Source organism: Lagenorhynchus albirostris, chromosome 11 (assembly GCF_949774975.1).
Source record: "Lagenorhynchus albirostris chromosome 11, mLagAlb1.1, whole genome shotgun sequence".
In the NCBI taxonomy this organism is placed as follows: Eukaryota; Metazoa; Chordata; class Mammalia; order Artiodactyla; family Delphinidae; genus Lagenorhynchus; species Lagenorhynchus albirostris.
Window position 1 is genome coordinate 62,684,456 of NC_083105.1, and position 20,008 is coordinate 62,704,463.

Here is a 20,008-nt window from a genome sequence, read left to right on the forward strand (position 1 = left end):
CTAACCTAGCATCAATTTCTTTGATAAGCCAAAAATAATTTTAAACATTTGCAATACTCACTCCAAGTTATCACTTGAATTACAGAACAAGGAACAACTGGTTCAACACTTAATAAAGAATATTTCTCTCTGAAAAAGTTTCACAAAACTAAAATCATTTTAAATCATTCAGGATTTTTCCAGTCTATTAATTTACCCAGCAACATTTAAAGAATAAAATGATAGGAACCAATAGCTCAACTCTTAGACTTAGTCATATGCATATATTTGATATGGGGGATTAAATATCCTTATCACCATTTACAAGCCAGAAAGTAACCAATATCAACACAAAACAAAATAAAACATGAACTCTAATTCTAGCTGATTTCTTCAAATTTCAGCTTCAGTGAAAAAATTGTATTATTCTGTGAGGATCTCACTTACCAGTGGTGTTTCAAAGTAAGGTGTGGGATTTGGAGACCAAGACTGAGGCACAATACTATAAACAGAGTACTGTTGGTGAGGATTATATACAGGCTGCATAAAGACCGGTGAGGCATACTGTGCTTGAGTTTGAATGGGCGGACTATACATACTAGAATCCATTAATCGATAACCATTCTTAGCAAAAAACGTATTGATGGCTTTTATCCTTGCCTAGAAGCAAGAAGAACACAAAGGATATAATCACAAAGGATAAAGTGTATATTTTCACAAATACATTTAATTTACATTTGGAACATATTTTCCATGACATTATTTCCATGTACTATAGAGTTAGTAGAGCAAAAGAAAAGGAAATGATTGATAGCTGTACTTTTAAAAACTTCTACATGGCAAATACAATTAATACAATAAACAAAGTAAAACAGTGAATGTCAAAATATTAAAACTAACTGCAACTTATCACAAGGGGGAAAAAGAAAGGCAAATGGCTCTTATATGAAAAAATGCTAGACCTTGCTCATAAGAGAAATGCAATTAAAATGGGATTAACATTTCTCACTTATAAAATTGGAAAAAGTCTAAAAATTTGACAACATACTCTATTGATAAGGCTGTGGCAAAACAGGTACTCTGATACATTGATGATGGGCATTCAAAACAACACAACCCTTAAAAAGGAAAATTCAGCAATGTCTTCCAAAATATCACATATGCATATTATCATATTCTTATCAACCCCACTTCTAGGAAACTTTACCGCATATACACAGACCAAAAAGAGGTTTTTTAAAAAATGATGCATACGGCTACTCACTGACACTTACTATGATAGGAAGTGGGGGGACGTGGGGGGTGAGGGGGCTCAGACCCACATCTCTCCCAAACACACACTCACACACACGAGACAACCCAAAAGTCCATCAATGATTGAAAACAACGTGGTATATCCAAACAATTATCAGATGTAAGAAAAAACAAAAAAAGAAAGAAACCTGAGGAACTGCTCTAAATATTATAATGGAGTGATTTCCAGCAAATACTATTTTAAAAAAAAAAGAGGCAATGCAAGGAGAAAGGTATGTATAGTAAGGTGTTATTTAGATAAGTTAGATGTGGATATGAAGATATACTTGCATTCATACAGACACGTGAATATGAATTTAATATACTGCTTTAATATTTTACTTTTAAGCCATGCACACACTGAATAAAATTTTAAAAAATCAGTTTGTAAAAGTTCAATGCAAAATGAACCTAAATGTGTATCCAACTAGAGGAATAACACAGAGAAACTCTAAATGACTTTTGGTATTGTTATTCTGAGACTTCTGTCTGTGATTTTGGATACAGCAAATCATAAATTATATTGGGGTCACTGACATCTGAGATTTTCACGTGGGAGAAAAGAGATGCAGACAGCAACTGAAGAAGTAAAAACCATGTAGCCTGAATTTAAATCGAAAGCATCTATATAAACTCATGATATATACTGTCATTAAAAAAAAAGTATTTAATAGCTCTGTTCAAAGAAAAAGCTTAGAAATAACAAACAATTAGCCAGAAGCACTCCTTGTGCCTAACCAGTGGACTGCAAAACATTACTTTCCCATAAAAGTAACATGGCAACTCCAGAGCCTTGTGACACAAAATGTACAAGAGCCTGGAACATCTTGTCACACTAGAGAGCAAGGAACATTGAAAATTACCATTACAAAAGGACTCAAAGAGGCCGTACTTCATCAGTAAGGACAACGAACACACCAAATATGTTTAAATATTCAAAACCAAAAAATATCTGAATGGTCGTTTTTGAAGGTTGCCAGGGAACCGACACATTATTTTGAAAACTGGTAGTAAAAGCTAGAACCAAGCATTTATCACACATTGTATATATGAGCTGTACCTCAGGGTAATGAAGATGAAGGAAAGCTTTTCTTTATGGAAGTGTTTCAAATAATAAATGGAAAAAAGCACAGAAATAGTACCACTTTGCAACCATTAACAAATCAATATATCTAGTCAATGATCAGCAGCAGCTAGTATAAGAGAGACACACAAAGACATATACTACATGTTTTTGTTCTCTTTGCTGCTCCAAAATAAAATCTAATTCTGATTAAGCCTCTAGATCTAGCTACCAATTTGCATGAAATACAGAGGTCAGAGGATCGTGTTAAACTACACTCAAGAATATAACTTGGGACTTCCCTGGTGGCACAGTGGTTAAGAATCCGCCTGCCAATGCAGGGGACATGGGTTCGTGCCCTGGTCCTGGAAGATCCCACATGCTGTGGAACAACTAAGCCCATGCACCACAGCTACTGAGCCTGTGCTCTAGAGCCCGCGAGCCACAACTACTGAAGCCCATGCACCGCAACAAGAGAAACCACCGTAATGAGAAGCCCGCGCACCGCAACGAAGAGTAGCCCCCACTCACTGCAACTAGAGAAACTCCACGTGCAGCAATGAAGACCCAACGCAGCCAAAAATAAATAAATTTATATTAAAAAAAACTTATTAAAAAAGAGCTCATTTTTAAAACAAGAAAAGAATATAACTAGTCAATTCAAAAGTGGGCAGAGAACTTGAATAGGTATTTCTCTAAAGAAGATATATAAGTGGCCAATAAGTAGGCGAAGAGATGCTCAACATCACTAATCATTGAAGAAATGCAATTAAAACCACAAAGAGATATCACATCACATTCATTAAAAGAGCTACTATCAAGAAACAGAAAACAGCCAAATGTTGGACAGGATGTAGAGAAACTGGAACCCTTGTGCACTGTTGGTGGGAATATAAAGTGGTATAGCCACTGCGGAAAACAGTATGGAGGTCCCTCGAAAAATTAAAAATAGAATTACCATATGACCCAGCAATTCCACTTCTGGGTATATATGCAAAAGAATTAAAAGCAGAATCTTGAAGAGAAATCTGTATACCGATGTTCATAGCAGCCTTATTCACAAAAGCTAAAATGTGGAAGCAAACCCAAGTGTCCATCAATAGATGAATGGATAAACAAATTGTTGTATATACATACAATGGATTATTCAGGCCTTAGAAAGGAGGGAAATTCTGCAATATGCTACATGGATGAACCTTGAAGACACCATATTAAAGTGAAATAAGCAAGTCACAAGGAGACAAATACTATATGATTCCATTTATATGAGGTAAATGGTCAAAAATCAAAAAGTATGGGCTGAAGGAGGGGAAAGTGGAGAGTTCCTGTTTAATAGGCAGAGTTTCAATTTTAGAAGAAAAGAGTTATGAGAATGGATGGTGGTGATGGCTGCACAACAATGTGAATATGTTTAATATTATGGCACTGATAAATGAAATTAAAATTTAAAATGGTTAAGATGGTAAATTTTATATATGTGTATTTTAACACAATAAAAAAACACATAGCTAAAAAAAAAAAAAAAAAAAAAAAAAACACATAGCTAACGAAATGTATAATGTGAGAAACTTTGTAAGACAAATAACAGTGATTTCAAAAACATACTTCCAAAAGTAAAACTAAAGAGGTAGAGGACAAAATCATAAATTGTATTTTATATTTTTATTATTATTATTTTGCCGCTCCCCGCAGCTTGTGGGATCTTAGTTCCCTGACCAGGGATCGAACCTGGGGCCCCAGCAGTGAGAATGCCGAGTCCGAACCACTGGACCACCAGGCAATTCCCCAAATCATAAATTTTAAAAAAGAAAAAAGAGAAAGAAAAAATGTGAATCGGGAAAATGTGAACAGTGCCTGATGTTTAAGAAATTATTGTTTATTTTTCAAAAAGTGTGATAGTAGTGTGGCTATTTTTTTTTAATCCCTTTCTTTTAGAGATACCAGTATTAGTTTATTTACATACAGATGAAATTAAGTTTCAAATTTGCTTCAAAAAACCTGGGGACATCGGGAAGTAGGTGGGATTAAGATGAAACAAGAAGAGCCATGCTCTACTAATTAATCTATTAAAACCAAATAAATATGCTATGGATGAAAGGGAAATAATGTTCTTAAAGACTGAATAAAAGGGGAAATCTCAGCAGAGAAGGAATATATTGTTTAAAATAGAAATGCTAGAACCCAACTTGAAGATGAATTCAAGTCCACAGAAAGTATCCAATCTGAAGAAGAAAGAGATGGAAGAAAAACAGAATCGCAGTGAATCAAGCAATACTACATATGTGTAACTGAAGTCTCAAAAGGAGAGGAGAAAGTGAGGCAGAAAATTTTTTGAAAAACTAGAGGTTGAAATTCCCCCAATTTGGTGAAAAGCATCAATTTACAAACAATAAGTTCAGAACACCCCAAGCAGTATAAATAGAAAACCATAGCTAGACACATTAGAGTCAACCTACTGAAAACCAAAGAGAAAACAAAACAAAAAATATCTTGGCGGCAGGCGGAGAAAAACAACATATATTACAAGAATGACTCACTAGAAAGAACAGAAGCCAGAAAACAATGCAATCTTAAAAGAAGGAAAAAAATTAAAACTATCAACCCAGAATTCTGTATCCATGTACATGTATCAATGTACAGAATTCTGTACCCATCAAAAATGAGTGTGAAATACAAGACAGCTTTAGATGAGGAAAAACTAAGAAAACTCATCCCTGGTGGGCACTGTTATAACATCAAAGGAAGTTCTTTAGCCTGAAAGGAACTAATACCAGGTAGAATTGATCTATGGAGGAAGAGCAATAAAAAATGCGTTCTTGGGCTTCCCTGGTAGCGCAGTGGTTGAGAGTCCGCCTGGCAATGTAGGGGACACGGGTTTGTGCCCCGGTCCGAGAGGACCCCACATGCCGCAGAGCGGCTGGGCCCGTGAGCCATGGCCGCTGAGCCTGCGTGTCCAGAGCCTGTGCTCCGCAACTGGAGAGGCCACAGCAGTGACAGGCCCGCGTACCGCAAAAAAAAAAAGAAAAAAAAAGCGTTCTTGCTTATTTACAAGAGAAACAAGATAAAATGTGAAGCAACTTATTAGCACACACAATAAATGTTTCACTGGACTCCTTCACAAGCATATCTCTAGGCCAAAGTCTGCAAGGACCCTTGACCTTGGATGTCCACTGCACAAGAGTGAGAGCTCTCCCAAATTATCATGGGTGATTTTTATTAATTTTTGAATCATGAACACTATAATTTTCCAATTAATTGGGCACAAAGATACTATAATAAAATATAGCACTATGGTATAATAGCTTTTATAACTATTTTAAATTTTTGTGAAAAACGTAAATAACTATGATTTAGAGGAAAACACATGCAAAAGCATCTTTACATAAAATAGATAAAATCTAAGAAAAATGATAGGTCTAAATTGGAGTTTAAGCATTTAAAGCCATTTTATTAAAAAAAATTGTCAGAATCTAATTTCACATCAGATTTTAAACTACTTTAAAATAAATAACTCTCCATTAAAAAAATCTTTCTTAGGTTAAGAACAGAATTACTAATATTTATATTTTGTATTTGTATATGCTGTACTATAAAACAGAAATCAGTATGTATTAAATTAATTTACTTCATCAAAGAGCAAGTAGTAAAGAAATCATGTTAATATGCTGCAAGGAGTGTTTACATTCAATACAATATGCTTTATGGATTCAGGAAAGAGATTCTGTATTAGGTAGGGTAGAATACATTACTGTAATGAATATACAAATGATTTAAAAGGCCCAAACACAAAAAAATTACATTTACCTTGTTAATACATTTAACAAAATACGTTTAAGACAAGTACGCCGAAAACTACAAAGCAATGAGGAGAGAAACGAAAAGCCTAGATAAATGGAGATACCATGTTAGAGGACTCGATATTAATAAGGTGGCAATCCTCTCAAATTAATGTATAGTGTCAATGCAATCCCAATCAAAATACCAGCAAATATTTTTGTAAAATCAACACACTGATTTGAAAATTTATATGAAAATGTTAATGACTTGGAATACCAAAAATAATTTTGGAAAATCAAAACAAGTTTGAGAACTTACATATTATCTGATTTTGTAACTTATTATAAAGCTACAGTAATCAAAACAGCAGGGAACTGACTTAAGGGACAAACACAGATAAACAGAAAAGAACAGAGTCTAGAAATAGACCCAAGCACATATATGCTTTAATAGTCAACAAAGGAATAGTCTTCAACAAATGGTGCTGGAACAAGTATTATACTTCTTTTAAAAAAAGAATCCTGACTTTTCCTTCCAAAAAACACAAAGTAACTTGATATAGATCATAAGACGTAAATATAAATACTAAAACTATAATACTTCTAGAAGAAATCATGAAAAAAAATACTCATGACATTAGGAGGGGTTGATTTTAGAGAAGACAAAAATAATGAACCCTAAAAGAAAAAGGAGATGAAACAGACTTCATCAAAATTAAAAGTCTACTCTTTAATATACACTGTTAAGAAAGCAAAAGGCAATTCACAAACTAGGGCAAATATATTTGTAATACACATCTGACAAAAAACTTGTAACCAGAATACATAAGGAACGCTTACAAATCAATAATCAGACTAACAACCAAATTTTTAAAGATAGAAAAAAGATTTAAAAAGACAGTTAACTAAAACAGATGTATGGAAAGAACGAAGATGTCTAAGAACAAGTGACTAGATAATCAAATCGCACTACAGGCATACCGTATTTTATTGCACTTTGCTTTATTGTATTTCCCAAATATTGCAGTTTAAAAAATTTTTTTTATGTATTTATTTATTATTATTTTTTTTGGCTGCGTCAAGCCTGCATGCAGGCTTTCTCTAGTTGCAGCAAGCGGGAGCTACTCTTCATTGCAGTGCGTGGGCTTGTCATTGTGGTGGCTTCTCTTGTTGCAGGGCACAGGCTCTAGGCACGTGGACTTCAGTAGTTGCAGCACACAGGCTCAGAAGTTATGGCTCACTGGCTCTAGAGCACAGGCTCAGCAGTTGTGGCACATGGGCTTAGTTGCTCCACGGCATGTGGGATCTTCCCAGACCTGGGCTCGAACCTATGTCCCCTGCACTGGCAGGCGGATTCTTAACCACTGTGCCACCCGGGTAGTCCCCACACAGTATTTTATTAGTTTCAAGTGTACAAAATACTGTCCAATATTTTTATATCAACAGCATTTAATAACTTTGTGTCTCTGTATGACATTTTGGTAATTCTCGTAATATTTCTCACTTTGTCAAAATTATTATCTTTGTTATGGTGATCTGTGATCTTTGATGTTACTAATGTAATTGTTTTGGGACACCACAAACCATGCCCATATAAGGCAATGAACTTAATCAACAGATGTGTGTTTCTGACTCCACCAATGGGCAGTTCTCCCGTTCTCTATCTCTCCTCGGGCCACCCTATTCCCTGAGACACAACAATATTGAAACTGGGCCAATTTGGCCCTAAAATGGCCTCTAAGTATTCAAGTGAAAGAAAGATTCACATATCTCTCACTTTAAATCAAAAACTAGAAATGATTAAGCTTAGTGAGGAAGGCATGTCAAAAGTCAAGACAGGCTGAAAGCTAGGCCTCTTGTGCCAAACAGTTAAGCCAAGTTGTGCATGCAAAGAAAAAGTTCTTGAAAGAAATGAGAAGGACTACTGCAGTGAACACACAAATGCTAAGAAAGCCAAACAGCCTTATTGCTGATGTGGGAAAGTTTTAGTGATCTGGATAGATGACCAAACCAGTCACAACATTCCCTTAAGCATAAGCCTAATCCAGAGCAAGACTCTCTCTTCAATTCTATGAACGCTGAGAGAGGTGAGGAAGCTGCAGAAGAAAAGTCTGAAGCTAGCAGAGGTTGGTTCATGAGGTTTAAGGAAAGAAGACGTCTCCACAACATCAAAGTACAAGATGAAGCAGCAAGTGCTGATGCAGAAGCTGCAACAAATTATTCAGCAGATCTAGCTAAAATAAGTAATGAAGATTTTCAACGTAGACAAAACAGCTTTATATTGGAAGAAGATGCCATCTAGGATTTTCATAGCTAGAGAGGATAAGCCAATGCCTGGCCTCAAGGTTTCAAAGCTTCAAGGACAGACTGACTCTCTTGTTATGGGCTAATGCAGCTGGTGACTTTAAGTTGAAACCAATGCTCATTAGCCATTCCAAAAATCCTTTGGCCCTTCAGAATTATGCTAAATCTACTCTACCTGTGTTCTGTGAATGAAACAACAAAGCTCAGATGATAGCACAACTGCTGACAACATGGTTTACTAAATATTTTAGGCCTACTATTGAGAACTACTGCTCAGAAAAAAAGACTCCTTTCAAAATATTACTGCTCACTGACAATGCACCTGGTCACCCAAGAGCTCTAATGGAGATGCACATTAAGATTCACGTTGTTTTCACGCCTGCTAACAGCTTCCATTCTGCAGCCCATGGATCAAGGAGTAATTTCGACTTTCAAGTCTTATTATTTAAGAAATAGATTTCGTAAGGCTATATAGTAGCTGCCATGGATGACGGATCTGGGCAAAGTCAATCAAAAACCTCTGGAATTGGGGCTTCCCTGGTGGCGCAGTGGTTGAGAGTCCGCCTGCCGATGCAGGGGACGCAGGTTCGTGCCCCAGTCCGGGAAGATCCCACATGCCGCAGAGCGGCTGGGCCCGTGAGCCATGGCCGCTGAGCCTGCGTGTCCGGAGCCTGTGCTCCGCAACGGGAGGGGCCACAACAGTGAGAGGCCCGCGTACCGCAAAAAAAACAAAAAAACAAAAAAAACAAAAAAACCTCTGGAATGGATTCACCCATTCTAGACGCCATTAAGTTCATTCATGATTCATGGAAAGACAAAATACCAACATGAATAGGAGTTTAGAAGAAGCTGATTCCAACCTTCATGGATAACTGAGCAGTTCAAGACTTCAGTGTAAGAAGTAACTGAAGATGCGGTGGAAATAGCAAGAGAACTAGAATTAGAAGTAGAGCCTGAAGATGGGACTGAATTGCTACCGTCTCATGATGAAACTTAAACAGATGAGGAGTTACTTCTTATAGATGAGGAAAGAAAGTGGTTTCTTGAGATAGAATCTCCTTCTGATGAAGATGCTGGGAAGAATGTTGAAATGACAACAAAGGGTTTAGAATATTACATAAACTTAGTTGTTAAGGCAGTGGCAGGGCTTGAGAGGACTGACTCCAATTTTAAAAGAGGTTCTACTGTGGATAAAATGCTATCAACAGCACTGTGTGCTACAGAGAAATGGTTTGTGAAAGGACAGAATTGATACAGCAAACTTCACTGTTGTCCTATTTTAAGAAACTGCCATGGCCACCCCTACCTTCAGCCACCACCATCCTGATCCATCAGCAGCTATCAACATCAAGGCAAGATCCCCCACCAGCAAAAAGATTACAACTGGTTGAAGACATGGATGATGATTGCCACTTTTTTTTTAGCAATAAAGTATTTTGAAATTAAGGTATGTATATTTTTTGACATAATGCTATTGCACACTTCACAGATTCCAGTAGAGTGTAAATGTAACTTTTATATGCACTGGGAAACCAAAAAATTCGTGTGACTTGCCTTACTGCAGTGGTCTGAAACTGAACCCTCCATACCTCCAAGGTATGCCTGTATATTCCTACACTGGAATACTACTTGGCAATAAAAAAGAGTGTATTACCAATACATGCTACAATACGGTTTACTGAAAATAATTATGGCAAGTGAAAGAAGTCAGGTACAAGAGAGAATATACTGTGTGGTTTCATTCATATGAAACTACAGAAGAAAACAAACATATAGCAGCAGAAAGCAGATCAATAATTGCCAACACTGGATGTTGATGAGGGGAGACTGAGTGAGAAACAACAGTGCATAAATTTGCAAAAACTAATAAAAATGTATGCTTCAAATAAGTACATTTTATTGTATGTAAACTATAAGAATGTTGATTAAAAAAGAAAATTTTTCTTAGGGCCTAGCAAAACTACATTCAAATCCAAAGGCATAAAGAAAAATATCAATCTTGTAATCTTGCTACAACAAAATGGATTTCCACACAAATACCACAAACATAGTAACAATACAAATAGTTAATTTGACAAGAAGATTAAGCTCCTCTAAGAACTCATACAAATCAATAAGAAAATCTTCACAGAAAAATAGTCATGGGGACTTCCCTGGCAGTCCATTGGTTAAGACTCCATGTTTCCACTGCAGGGGGCACAGGTTCAATCCCTGGTCAGGGAACTAAGATCCCACATGTGTAGTGTGGCCAAAAAAAAAAAAAAAGAAAAAAAAGTTGGAAAATCAGAGAATCAACTACAGGAAATTTTAAAGAAATAAAAAATACTGTAGGGACTTCCCTGGTGGCGCAGTGGTTAAGAATCCGCCTGCCAATGCAGGGGACACGTGTTCAAGCCCTGGTCCTGGAAGATCCCACATGCCGTGGAACAACTAAGCCCATGCACCATAGCTACTGAGCCTGTGCTCTAGAGCCCGCGAGCCACGACTACTGAAGCCCGTGCACCTAGAGCCTGTGCTCCGCAACAAGAGAAGCCACCACGGTGAGAAGCCCGTGCACCACAACCAAGAGTAGCCCCCGCTCACCGCAACTGGAGAAAGCCCCCGTGCAGCAATGAAGACTCAACACAGCCAAAAGTAAATAAATAAAATAAATAAATTAAAAAAAATACTGTAAGAGTGTAAATTGGTTCTACCTAATAAGTAAATGGATATACTCTTCAATACAGATAATTTAGTTCTAGGGTATTATCCTAAAGTTATAATTGCATATATAAACAGAAAAACAGTGGTATAACAGCAGAATAGGCTCTATGCGTAGGTACCTCCACTGCATCAATAATTAAGCAAGAAAGAGTGCTTGTACACTTATAACTAGGTGAGTGCTTGACAAAAGGAGAGGCTGCTGATCTTTTCTAAGTGAGCAGTACATAAAAGTAGCTACCATCCCTGCCCCTCAGTAGCTTGTGTTCCTGGAGTGGCTGGCTGGTGCCAAGGCATGTAGTAGGGACTTTGTTCTCCAAAAATTGAGGGTGCACTGTGGTTGGTCTGGTGGATTCCTGAGAAATCAGTGCCCATGCTCGCCTTAGTTTTTATTCACAGCAGCACTGGTGACTGACTTAAAAGGACAAAATCCTTTGCCACCAGCACTACCCTATTCAGAGCCAGACATTTAGGGAAATCTTTTTTAGGTCACATGCCAAATGCAGAGATAATGGAACAGAAATTTCAGTGACCACAAACAACAAGGAATATATATTTTACGAAAATAATTTGGAAAAGTCACAAATGAACAGCTATAGCCCTCAACAAGCAAAGAAATCAGTAATATATGAGGAGCAGGAGAATCAGATTTCCAGAGTTAACACTTTACACTACCTTGGCGTGTCTAATTCTCAAAAAAAATTACAAAACACACAAGGAAACAAAAAACTATGGTCCATTCACAGGAAAAACAGAATTTGATAGAAACCATCCTGAGGAAGCTCAGACATTAGAATTACTGGCCAAAGACGTTAAATCAACTATCTTAAGTATACTCAATAAGTAATGAAAACCATGGACAAACCTAATAGCGATCAGGAAAAAGATGTATAAACAAAATGATAAAAGGTAATCAGTACACCTACCCTTCAAGAAATGCTAACGGGAGTTGTTCAAGGTGAAATGAAAAGACACCAAACAATCAAAGCCATAAGAAGAAATAAAGAACACTGGTAATTACATAGGTAAATTTAAAAAATATTATTGTACAGTTGTCCCTTGGTATCCACAGGGGACTGGTTGCAGAACCTAGAAATACAAAGGGCTGACTGCACCTTTGGTATGTGACTCCTCTTTTTTCCTTATATGATTCAAAAGAGAAATGAACAATATAAAGTGATACCAATGGGCACACATATAAAGATGTAACCTGTGACAATAAGAATATAAAGGGGGATGGACAGAGAAGTATAGAAGCAGAGTATTTGTACACTACTGAAACTAAATTGGTATTATTCAAATGAGGTTGTTATATATTTAAGATGTTAATTGTAACCCCCAAGAGAACCACTAAAAAAAAAACAAAACAAAACTTAAAAGTATACAGAATAGGAAAGGATATCAAAATAGTTACATTACAAAATTTCAAAAAAGGCAATAATGGAGGAATTCAGGGGGAAAAGACATTTAGGACACACAGAAAACAAATACCTAAATGGCAGAAGTATTCCCTACTTATCAGTAAGAACTTTAAATGTAAATGGCTTAAACTCTCCTCTTAAAAGGCAGACACTGGTGGGTTGAAAAAAAAAACAAGATTCATCCATATGCTGTCTATAAGAGATTCCTTTTAGATTCAAAGACATTGAAATTAACAGAACTGAAAAGGGTATTCCAAGCAAACAGTAATCAAAATACAGCTAAGATGACTATATTATTATTATGCAAAACAAAGTCAAAAAAGGTTATCAGAGACAAAGGAGATTATATATTGATAAAAGGTTCAATCCAGCAAAAAGATAAAACAATTATAAACATACATGCATCTACCAAGAGAGCCACAAAATATGTAAAGCAAAAACTGACAGAACTGAAAGGATAGACAGTTCTGCAATAATAGAGACTTCAATAACCCACTTTCAATAATGAATAATAACAAAACAGAAAAGCAATAAACAGGGACTTCCCTGGTGGCACAGTGGTTAAGACTCCATGCTCCCAATGCAGGGGGCCCAGATTCGATCCCTGGTCAGGGAACTAGATCCCACATGCATGCTACAACTTAGAGTTTGCATGCCACAACTAAGGAGCCCTCCTGCCACAACTAAGACCCAATGCAACCAAATAAATAAATAAAATAAAAGCAATAAACAAACAGGGAACTTGAATAACACTACAAACACTGACAGACAGTACTCTAAACACCAGAGTATATATTTTTATCAAGTGTACATGGAACATTCTCTATGAGAGACCAAAACTGGTTTTAATAAATTTCAAAAGACTGATATCTTACAAAGTATCTCCTTTGTCCACAATGGAATGAAACTAGAAATCAATGACAGAAGGAAAACTAGAAAATTCACAAATTAAACAACACACGTTCTTAACCAATGGGTCAAAGATGAAATCGCAAGAGAAATTAGAAAATAATTTGAGATGAATGAACACAAAAACACAACATATCAGAACTTACTGGATGTATTAGCCATAAAAAGGAACAAAACTGGGTCATCTGTAGAGATGTGGATGGACCCAGAGACTGTCATACAGAGTGAAGTAAGTCAGAAAGAGAAAAACAAATATCGTGTGCTTCCCTGGTGGCGCAGTGGTTGAGAATCTGCCTGCCAATGCAGGGGACATGGGTTCAAGCCCTGGTCCAGGAAGATCCCACATGCCGTGGAGCAACTGGGCCCGTGAGCCACAACTACTGAGCCTGTGGGTCTGGAGCCTGTGCTCCGCAACAAGAGAGGCCACAACAGTGAGAGGCCCGCGCACTGCGATGAAGAGTGGCCTCCGCTCGCCACAGCTAGAGAAAGCCCTTGCACAGAAACGAAGACCCAACACAGCCAAAAATAAATAAATAAATTTTTAAAAAATCGTATATTAATGCATATATGCAGAATCTAGAAAAATGGTACAGATGAACCAGTTTGCAAGGCAGCAACACAGACACAGACGCAGAGAACATACATATGGACACCAAGGGGGGAAGGGGGGTGGGTTGAACTGGGAGATTGGAATTGACATATATACACTAATATGTATAAAATAGATAACTAATGAGAACCTGCTGTATAGCACAGGGAACTCCACTGTACAGCAGAAATGAAGACAACATTGTAAAACAACTACAACCCAATAAAGAAGAACTTACTGGATGTTATAAAAACAGTGCAAAGAGGGAAACTTAAGCACCTATGTTAACAAAGAATGATCTCAAAGCAATAACCTAAGCTACCACCTAAAAACTAGAAAGAAGCAAACTAAAACCAAAGATAGCAGGAGGAAATAATAAAGATTAGAATGGAGATAAAAAGAACAGAAAAATGACAGAAAAATCAATGAAACTGAACGCTGGTTCTTTGAAAAGATCAAGAAAATGAACAAACCTTTAGCTAGACTGACTAAGAAAGGTTAAAGATTCCAATTCCTAAATCAGAAATGAAAACTAAAATCAGACCCAAATACTGATTTTACAGAAATAAAAAGAATACAAGAGAACAGTGTAAACAAAGGCAGATCAACATGTGGATAACCTAGACGAAACGGACAGATTCCTAGAAACACACAAACTACAAAAACTGACCCGAGAAGGTGGAAATTTGAATAAACCTTTAAGAAGGAGGTTGAATCAGTGATTTTAAAATTTCAAAGAGGCCATATGATCCAGCAATCCCACTCCTGGACATATATCCAGACAAAACTATAATCTGAAAAGATACATGCACCCCTATGTTCATAACAGCACTATTTACAACAGCCAAGACATGGAAACAACCTAAATGCCCATTGACAGATGAATGGATAAAGAAGATGTGAGACACACACACACACACACACACACACACACATACACACACACACACACGGAACATTACTCAGCCATAAAGAAAGAATGAAATAATGCCATCTGTAGCTACATGGATGGACCTAGAGATTATCACACTAAGTGAAATCAGTCAGAAAGAGAAAGACAAATAGCGTATGATATCACTTATATGTGGAATCTAAAATATGACACAAATGAACTTATCTATGAAACAGAAACAGAGTCATATATGTAGAGAGCAGACTTGTGGTTGCCAAGGGGAGGAGGGGTGAGGGAGGGTTGGATTGGGAGTTTGGGACTAGCAGATGGAAACTATTATATACAGAATGGATAGACAACAAGATTCTATTGTACAGCACAGGGAACTATATTCAATATCCTGTAATAAACCATAATGAAAAAGAAAAGAAAAAAATTTCACCAATCCTTCTCAATTAACACCAATCCTTCTCAAACTCTTCCAAAAAAGTTGAAGAAGAAGAAACACTTCCTAACTCATTCTAAGAGGCCAGTATTACTCTGATAAAACAGATAAAGACACTACAAGGGGGGGTAAAACCTACAGGCCAATATCCCTTATGAATATAGATTTTAAAAATCCACAAAAAAATACATCTTGACCAAGTGGGATTTATTCCAGAAATGGGAGTGGGAGGGTGGGGAGGGAGGATGGGAGGTGGGGTGGTTCAACATAAGAAAATCAATGTAATATGGCACATTAACAGAACAAAGGAAAAACACACATGATCATCTCAATTGATACAGAAAAAGCATTTCAAAGAATTCCACACTTTCAAGGTAAGAATACTCAAACTGGGAAGGGAAGGGAACTTCATCAACATGACAAAGGCCGTATGTGAAAAGCACATAGTTGATATCACACTCAGTGGTAAAAGACTGATGGTTTTTCCCCTAAGATCAAGAACAAGACAAGGATGCCCACTTTTGCCATTTCGCTCAACATAGTATTGGGAGTTCTAGCCAGAGCAATTAGGCAAGAAAAAGTAATAAAAGACATCGAAACTAGAAAGGAGAAGTAAAATGATCTGTTTGTAAATGACATGATCTTACATGTAGAAAATTCTTAAAGAATCAGACCCCCACCCCCACCCCCCAAAAAAGTTAGATCTAATCAACTAGTACAGCAAAGATGCAGGATATAAAATCAACACTCAAAATGGTTGTATTTCTATACACTAGGAATGAACAATCTGAAAAGGAAATTAAGAAAATTCCATCGACAACAATATCAAAAAGAACAAAATACTTAGGAATACATCATCTATACAATGAAAACTATTACAAATTGCTGAAAGAAATGAAAAACCTAAATAAATAGAATAAAACCCATGTTCATGGATTGGAGGACTCAATATTGTTAAGATGACAACAATATTCAAATGATATACAGACTCAGTGTACTATCAAAGTCCCAACGGCATTTGCTTGGAGAAACAGAAAACTCCAACCTAAAATTCATATGAAATTTCAAGTAGCCCTGAATACCCTCAACAGTATTAAAAAAGAACAGTAAAATTGAACAGCTCATACTTCTCGTTTTCAAATCTTACTACAAAGCTACAGTAATTGAAATAGTGTGGTACTGGCATAAAGACAGACATACAGATCAATTAAATGGAAATAGAGAACCCAGAAATAAATCCAGCTCCTCCCATGGACACACCAAATTTACAAGTACTTACAGAACAAGTATCTATGACAACAACCTGAAGACTAGCAGAAAAGATTTTCCACAAGTAAAGACATGAAAAAGGAAGCACGAGATGGGTAGAATGGGTGGAAATGAGACATAGTCAGGACCCAAACCCCCTGGTTGGTGACCCACAAACAGGAAGAATATCACAATTGTAGAGTTCCTCCCCCAAGGAGCAAGGGGTCCAAATGCCACATCGGGCTCCCCAGGCTGAGGGTCCTAAAACAAGAAGATGAGGCGCCAGGTCTGGCTTTGAAAATCAGTGGAGCTTGCATACTGGACACTGAGAAGATTGTAGGAAACAGAGAATCTGCTCCTAAAGGGTGGACGCAAAAATCTCACCCACCCAGGACCAGACAGACGGCTACACAGGGGAATTCTACAAAACATTTAATGATGCATTAACACCTATTCTTCTTAAACTATTCCAAAAAATTGAAGGAGGAATGCTTCTGAGCTTATTCTATGAGGCCAGCATCACCTAGATACCAAAACTAGACACAAAAAAAGAAAACTACAGGCCAATATCACTGATGAACATGGATGCTAACATCCTCAACGAAATATTAGCAAACAGGATTCAACAATACATTAAATAGATCACACATCATGATCAAGTAAGATTTATCTCAGGGATCAAGGATGGTTTAATATCTGCAAATAAATCAATATGATATATCACTTTAACAAACTGAACATAAAAATCATATGATCATCTCAACAGATGTAGAAAAAGCTTTTGAAAATTAAACATTTAACATTTATGACAGGTATGTTCCTTATATACCCAATAAGTGGGTATATAAGGAACATACCTCAACATAATAAAGGCTATATATGACAAACCCACAGCCAACATCATACTCAATGGCGAAAAGCTGAAGCATTTCCAGTAAGTTAAGGAACATGACAAGGATGCCCACTCTTGCCATTTTTATTCAATATAGTACTGGAAGTCCTAGCCATAGCAATAACGAGGAAGAGAAATAAAAAGAATTCAAATTGGAAAGGAAGAAGTAAAACTGTCACTGTTTGTAAATGACATGATACTATATACAGAAAAGCCTAAGGATGCTATCAAAAATCTATTAAAATAAATGAATTCAGTACAGCTGTATGATACAAAACTAATACACAGAAATCTGTTGCCCTTCTATACATTAATAATGAACTATCAGAAAGAGATTTTAAGAAAACAATCCCATTTATAACTGCATCAAAAAATAAAATATCTAACCAAAGAGGTAAATGACTTATCCTCTGAAAACTATAAGGCATTGATGAAAGAAACCAAAGATAACACAAACAAACGAAATGGTACACCATGCTCATGGACTGAAGAATTAATATTGCTAAAATGACCAAACTAAGCAAGGCAATCTACAGATTCAAAGCAATCTCTATCAAAATATCAAGGGCATTTTTCACAGAAATAGAACAGTAATTCTAAACTCTGTATGGATACCAAAAGACCTCAAATACCAAAGCAATCTTGAGGAAGAAAAACAGAGCTGGAGGTATTTCGCTCCCAGATTTCAAACTATATTACAAAGCTTCAATAATCAAATAGTATGGTGCTAGCTCAAAAAGAGACACACAGATCAATGAAACCAAAGAGAGAGCCCAGAAATAAATCCACACATATTTGGCCTATTAATCTATGGCAAAGGAGGCAAGAATAAACAATGGGGAAAAGACAGCCTCTTAAAGAGAGCTGGGAAAACTGGATAGCTACATGCAAAAGAATCAAATTGGACTACATTCTCACACCATATACAAATGGGCAGAGGACCGGAATACAGACTTTTTATTCCCCCAAAGAAGACACACAGATGGCCACAGACAGAAAAGATGCTCCACATCACTAATAATCAGAGGAATGGAAATCAAAACCACAGTGAGATACCACCTCAAAACCGTCAGATGGCTATCATCAAAAAGACAACAAATAACAAGTGTTGGCGAAGATGTGGAGAAAAGGGAACCCTTGTGCACTAGTAGGATTGTAAATTGGTGCAGCCACTATGGAAAAACAGTATGGAGCTTCCTCAAGAAATTAAAAATGGAACTCCTATAGGATCCAGCAATTTCACTTCTGGGTATTTACCCAAGGAAATCAAAACTACTAATTCCAAAAGATATATGCACCCTTATATTCACTGCAGCATTATTTACAACAGCCAAGATATGGAAGCAACCTAAGTCCCCATCAATAGATGAATGGATAAAGAAGATGTGATATATATACACAGTGGAGTATTACTCAGCCATAAAAAAGAAATCTTGCCATTTGTGACAACATGGATGGATCTAGAGGGTAATTATGCTAAGTGAGGTAAGAGAGAGAAAAGCAAATACCACATGATCTCACTTATATGTGGAAACTAAAAAATAAAACAAACAAAACAAAATGAAAACAGACTCATAGATACAGAGAACATTTGGGTAGTTGACGGAGGGGAGGGGGTTGTGGGGCAGGTAAATAGGTGAATGGAATTAAGAGGTACAAGCCTCCAGTTATACAATAAATAAGCCATGGGGATGTAATATACAGCATAAAGAATATGGTCAGGGAGTTTCCTGCTGGTCCAGTGGTTAAGACTTCACGCTCCCAATGTAGGGGGCCCGGGTTTGATCCCTGGTCGGGGAACTAGATCCCACACGCGTGCCGCAACTAAGAGTCCACGTGCCGCAACTAAGAAGCCTGCATGCCGCAACTAAAGTCCGCATGCCACAATGAAGATCCCGCGTGCCCCAACTAAGAGCCAGCACAGCCAAAATAAATGAATGAATGAATATTTTTTAAAAAGAATATGGTTAAATAATATTGTATTAACTTTGCATGGGGACAGATGGTTACTAGACTTAACACGGTGATCATTTCATAATGTATGCAAATGTCAAATCACTATGTAGTATACCTGAAATGAACATAATATTGTACATCAACTATATTTCAATTAAAAGGAAAGGCTAATATTATAAAACCCTTAGAAAACATAGGGGAAACATTTCATGATCTTGGATTTGGCAACAATTTATGAAGTATGGCAACAAAAGCACAGATAACAAAAAAATTAATTGGACTTCATAAAAATTAAAAGCTTTTGAGCCTCAAAGACACTTCAAGAGAGTAAAAAAGATAACCCACAAAATGGGAGAAAATATTTGCAGATCATATATCTGACAAGAGTTTAATATCCAGAATATATAAAGATCTGGTACAGCTCAACAACAAATAACCCAATTTAAAAAATGGTCAAAGGATTTGAACAGACATTTCTCCAAAAAAGACATATAAATGGCAAAGAAGCACATGAAAAGATGCCCGATATCATGTGTCACTA

At 36.7% G+C, this 20,008-nt stretch overlaps 1 protein-coding gene across 5 annotated transcripts in view; it reads right to left on the reverse strand.

Moving 5' to 3' along the window:
* Window positions 1–20,008, reverse strand: part of LARP4 (La ribonucleoprotein 4) — a 64,917-nt gene that overhangs the window by 15,383 nt on the left and 29,526 nt on the right. For all 5 annotated transcript variants that reach the window (XM_060166245.1, XM_060166244.1, XM_060166246.1 and 2 more), the window contains one exon: window positions 427–639. In XM_060166245.1, the coding sequence (XP_060022228.1) occupies window positions 427–639 (213 nt within the window). The remainder of the gene's footprint in view (window positions 1–426; window positions 640–20,008) is intronic.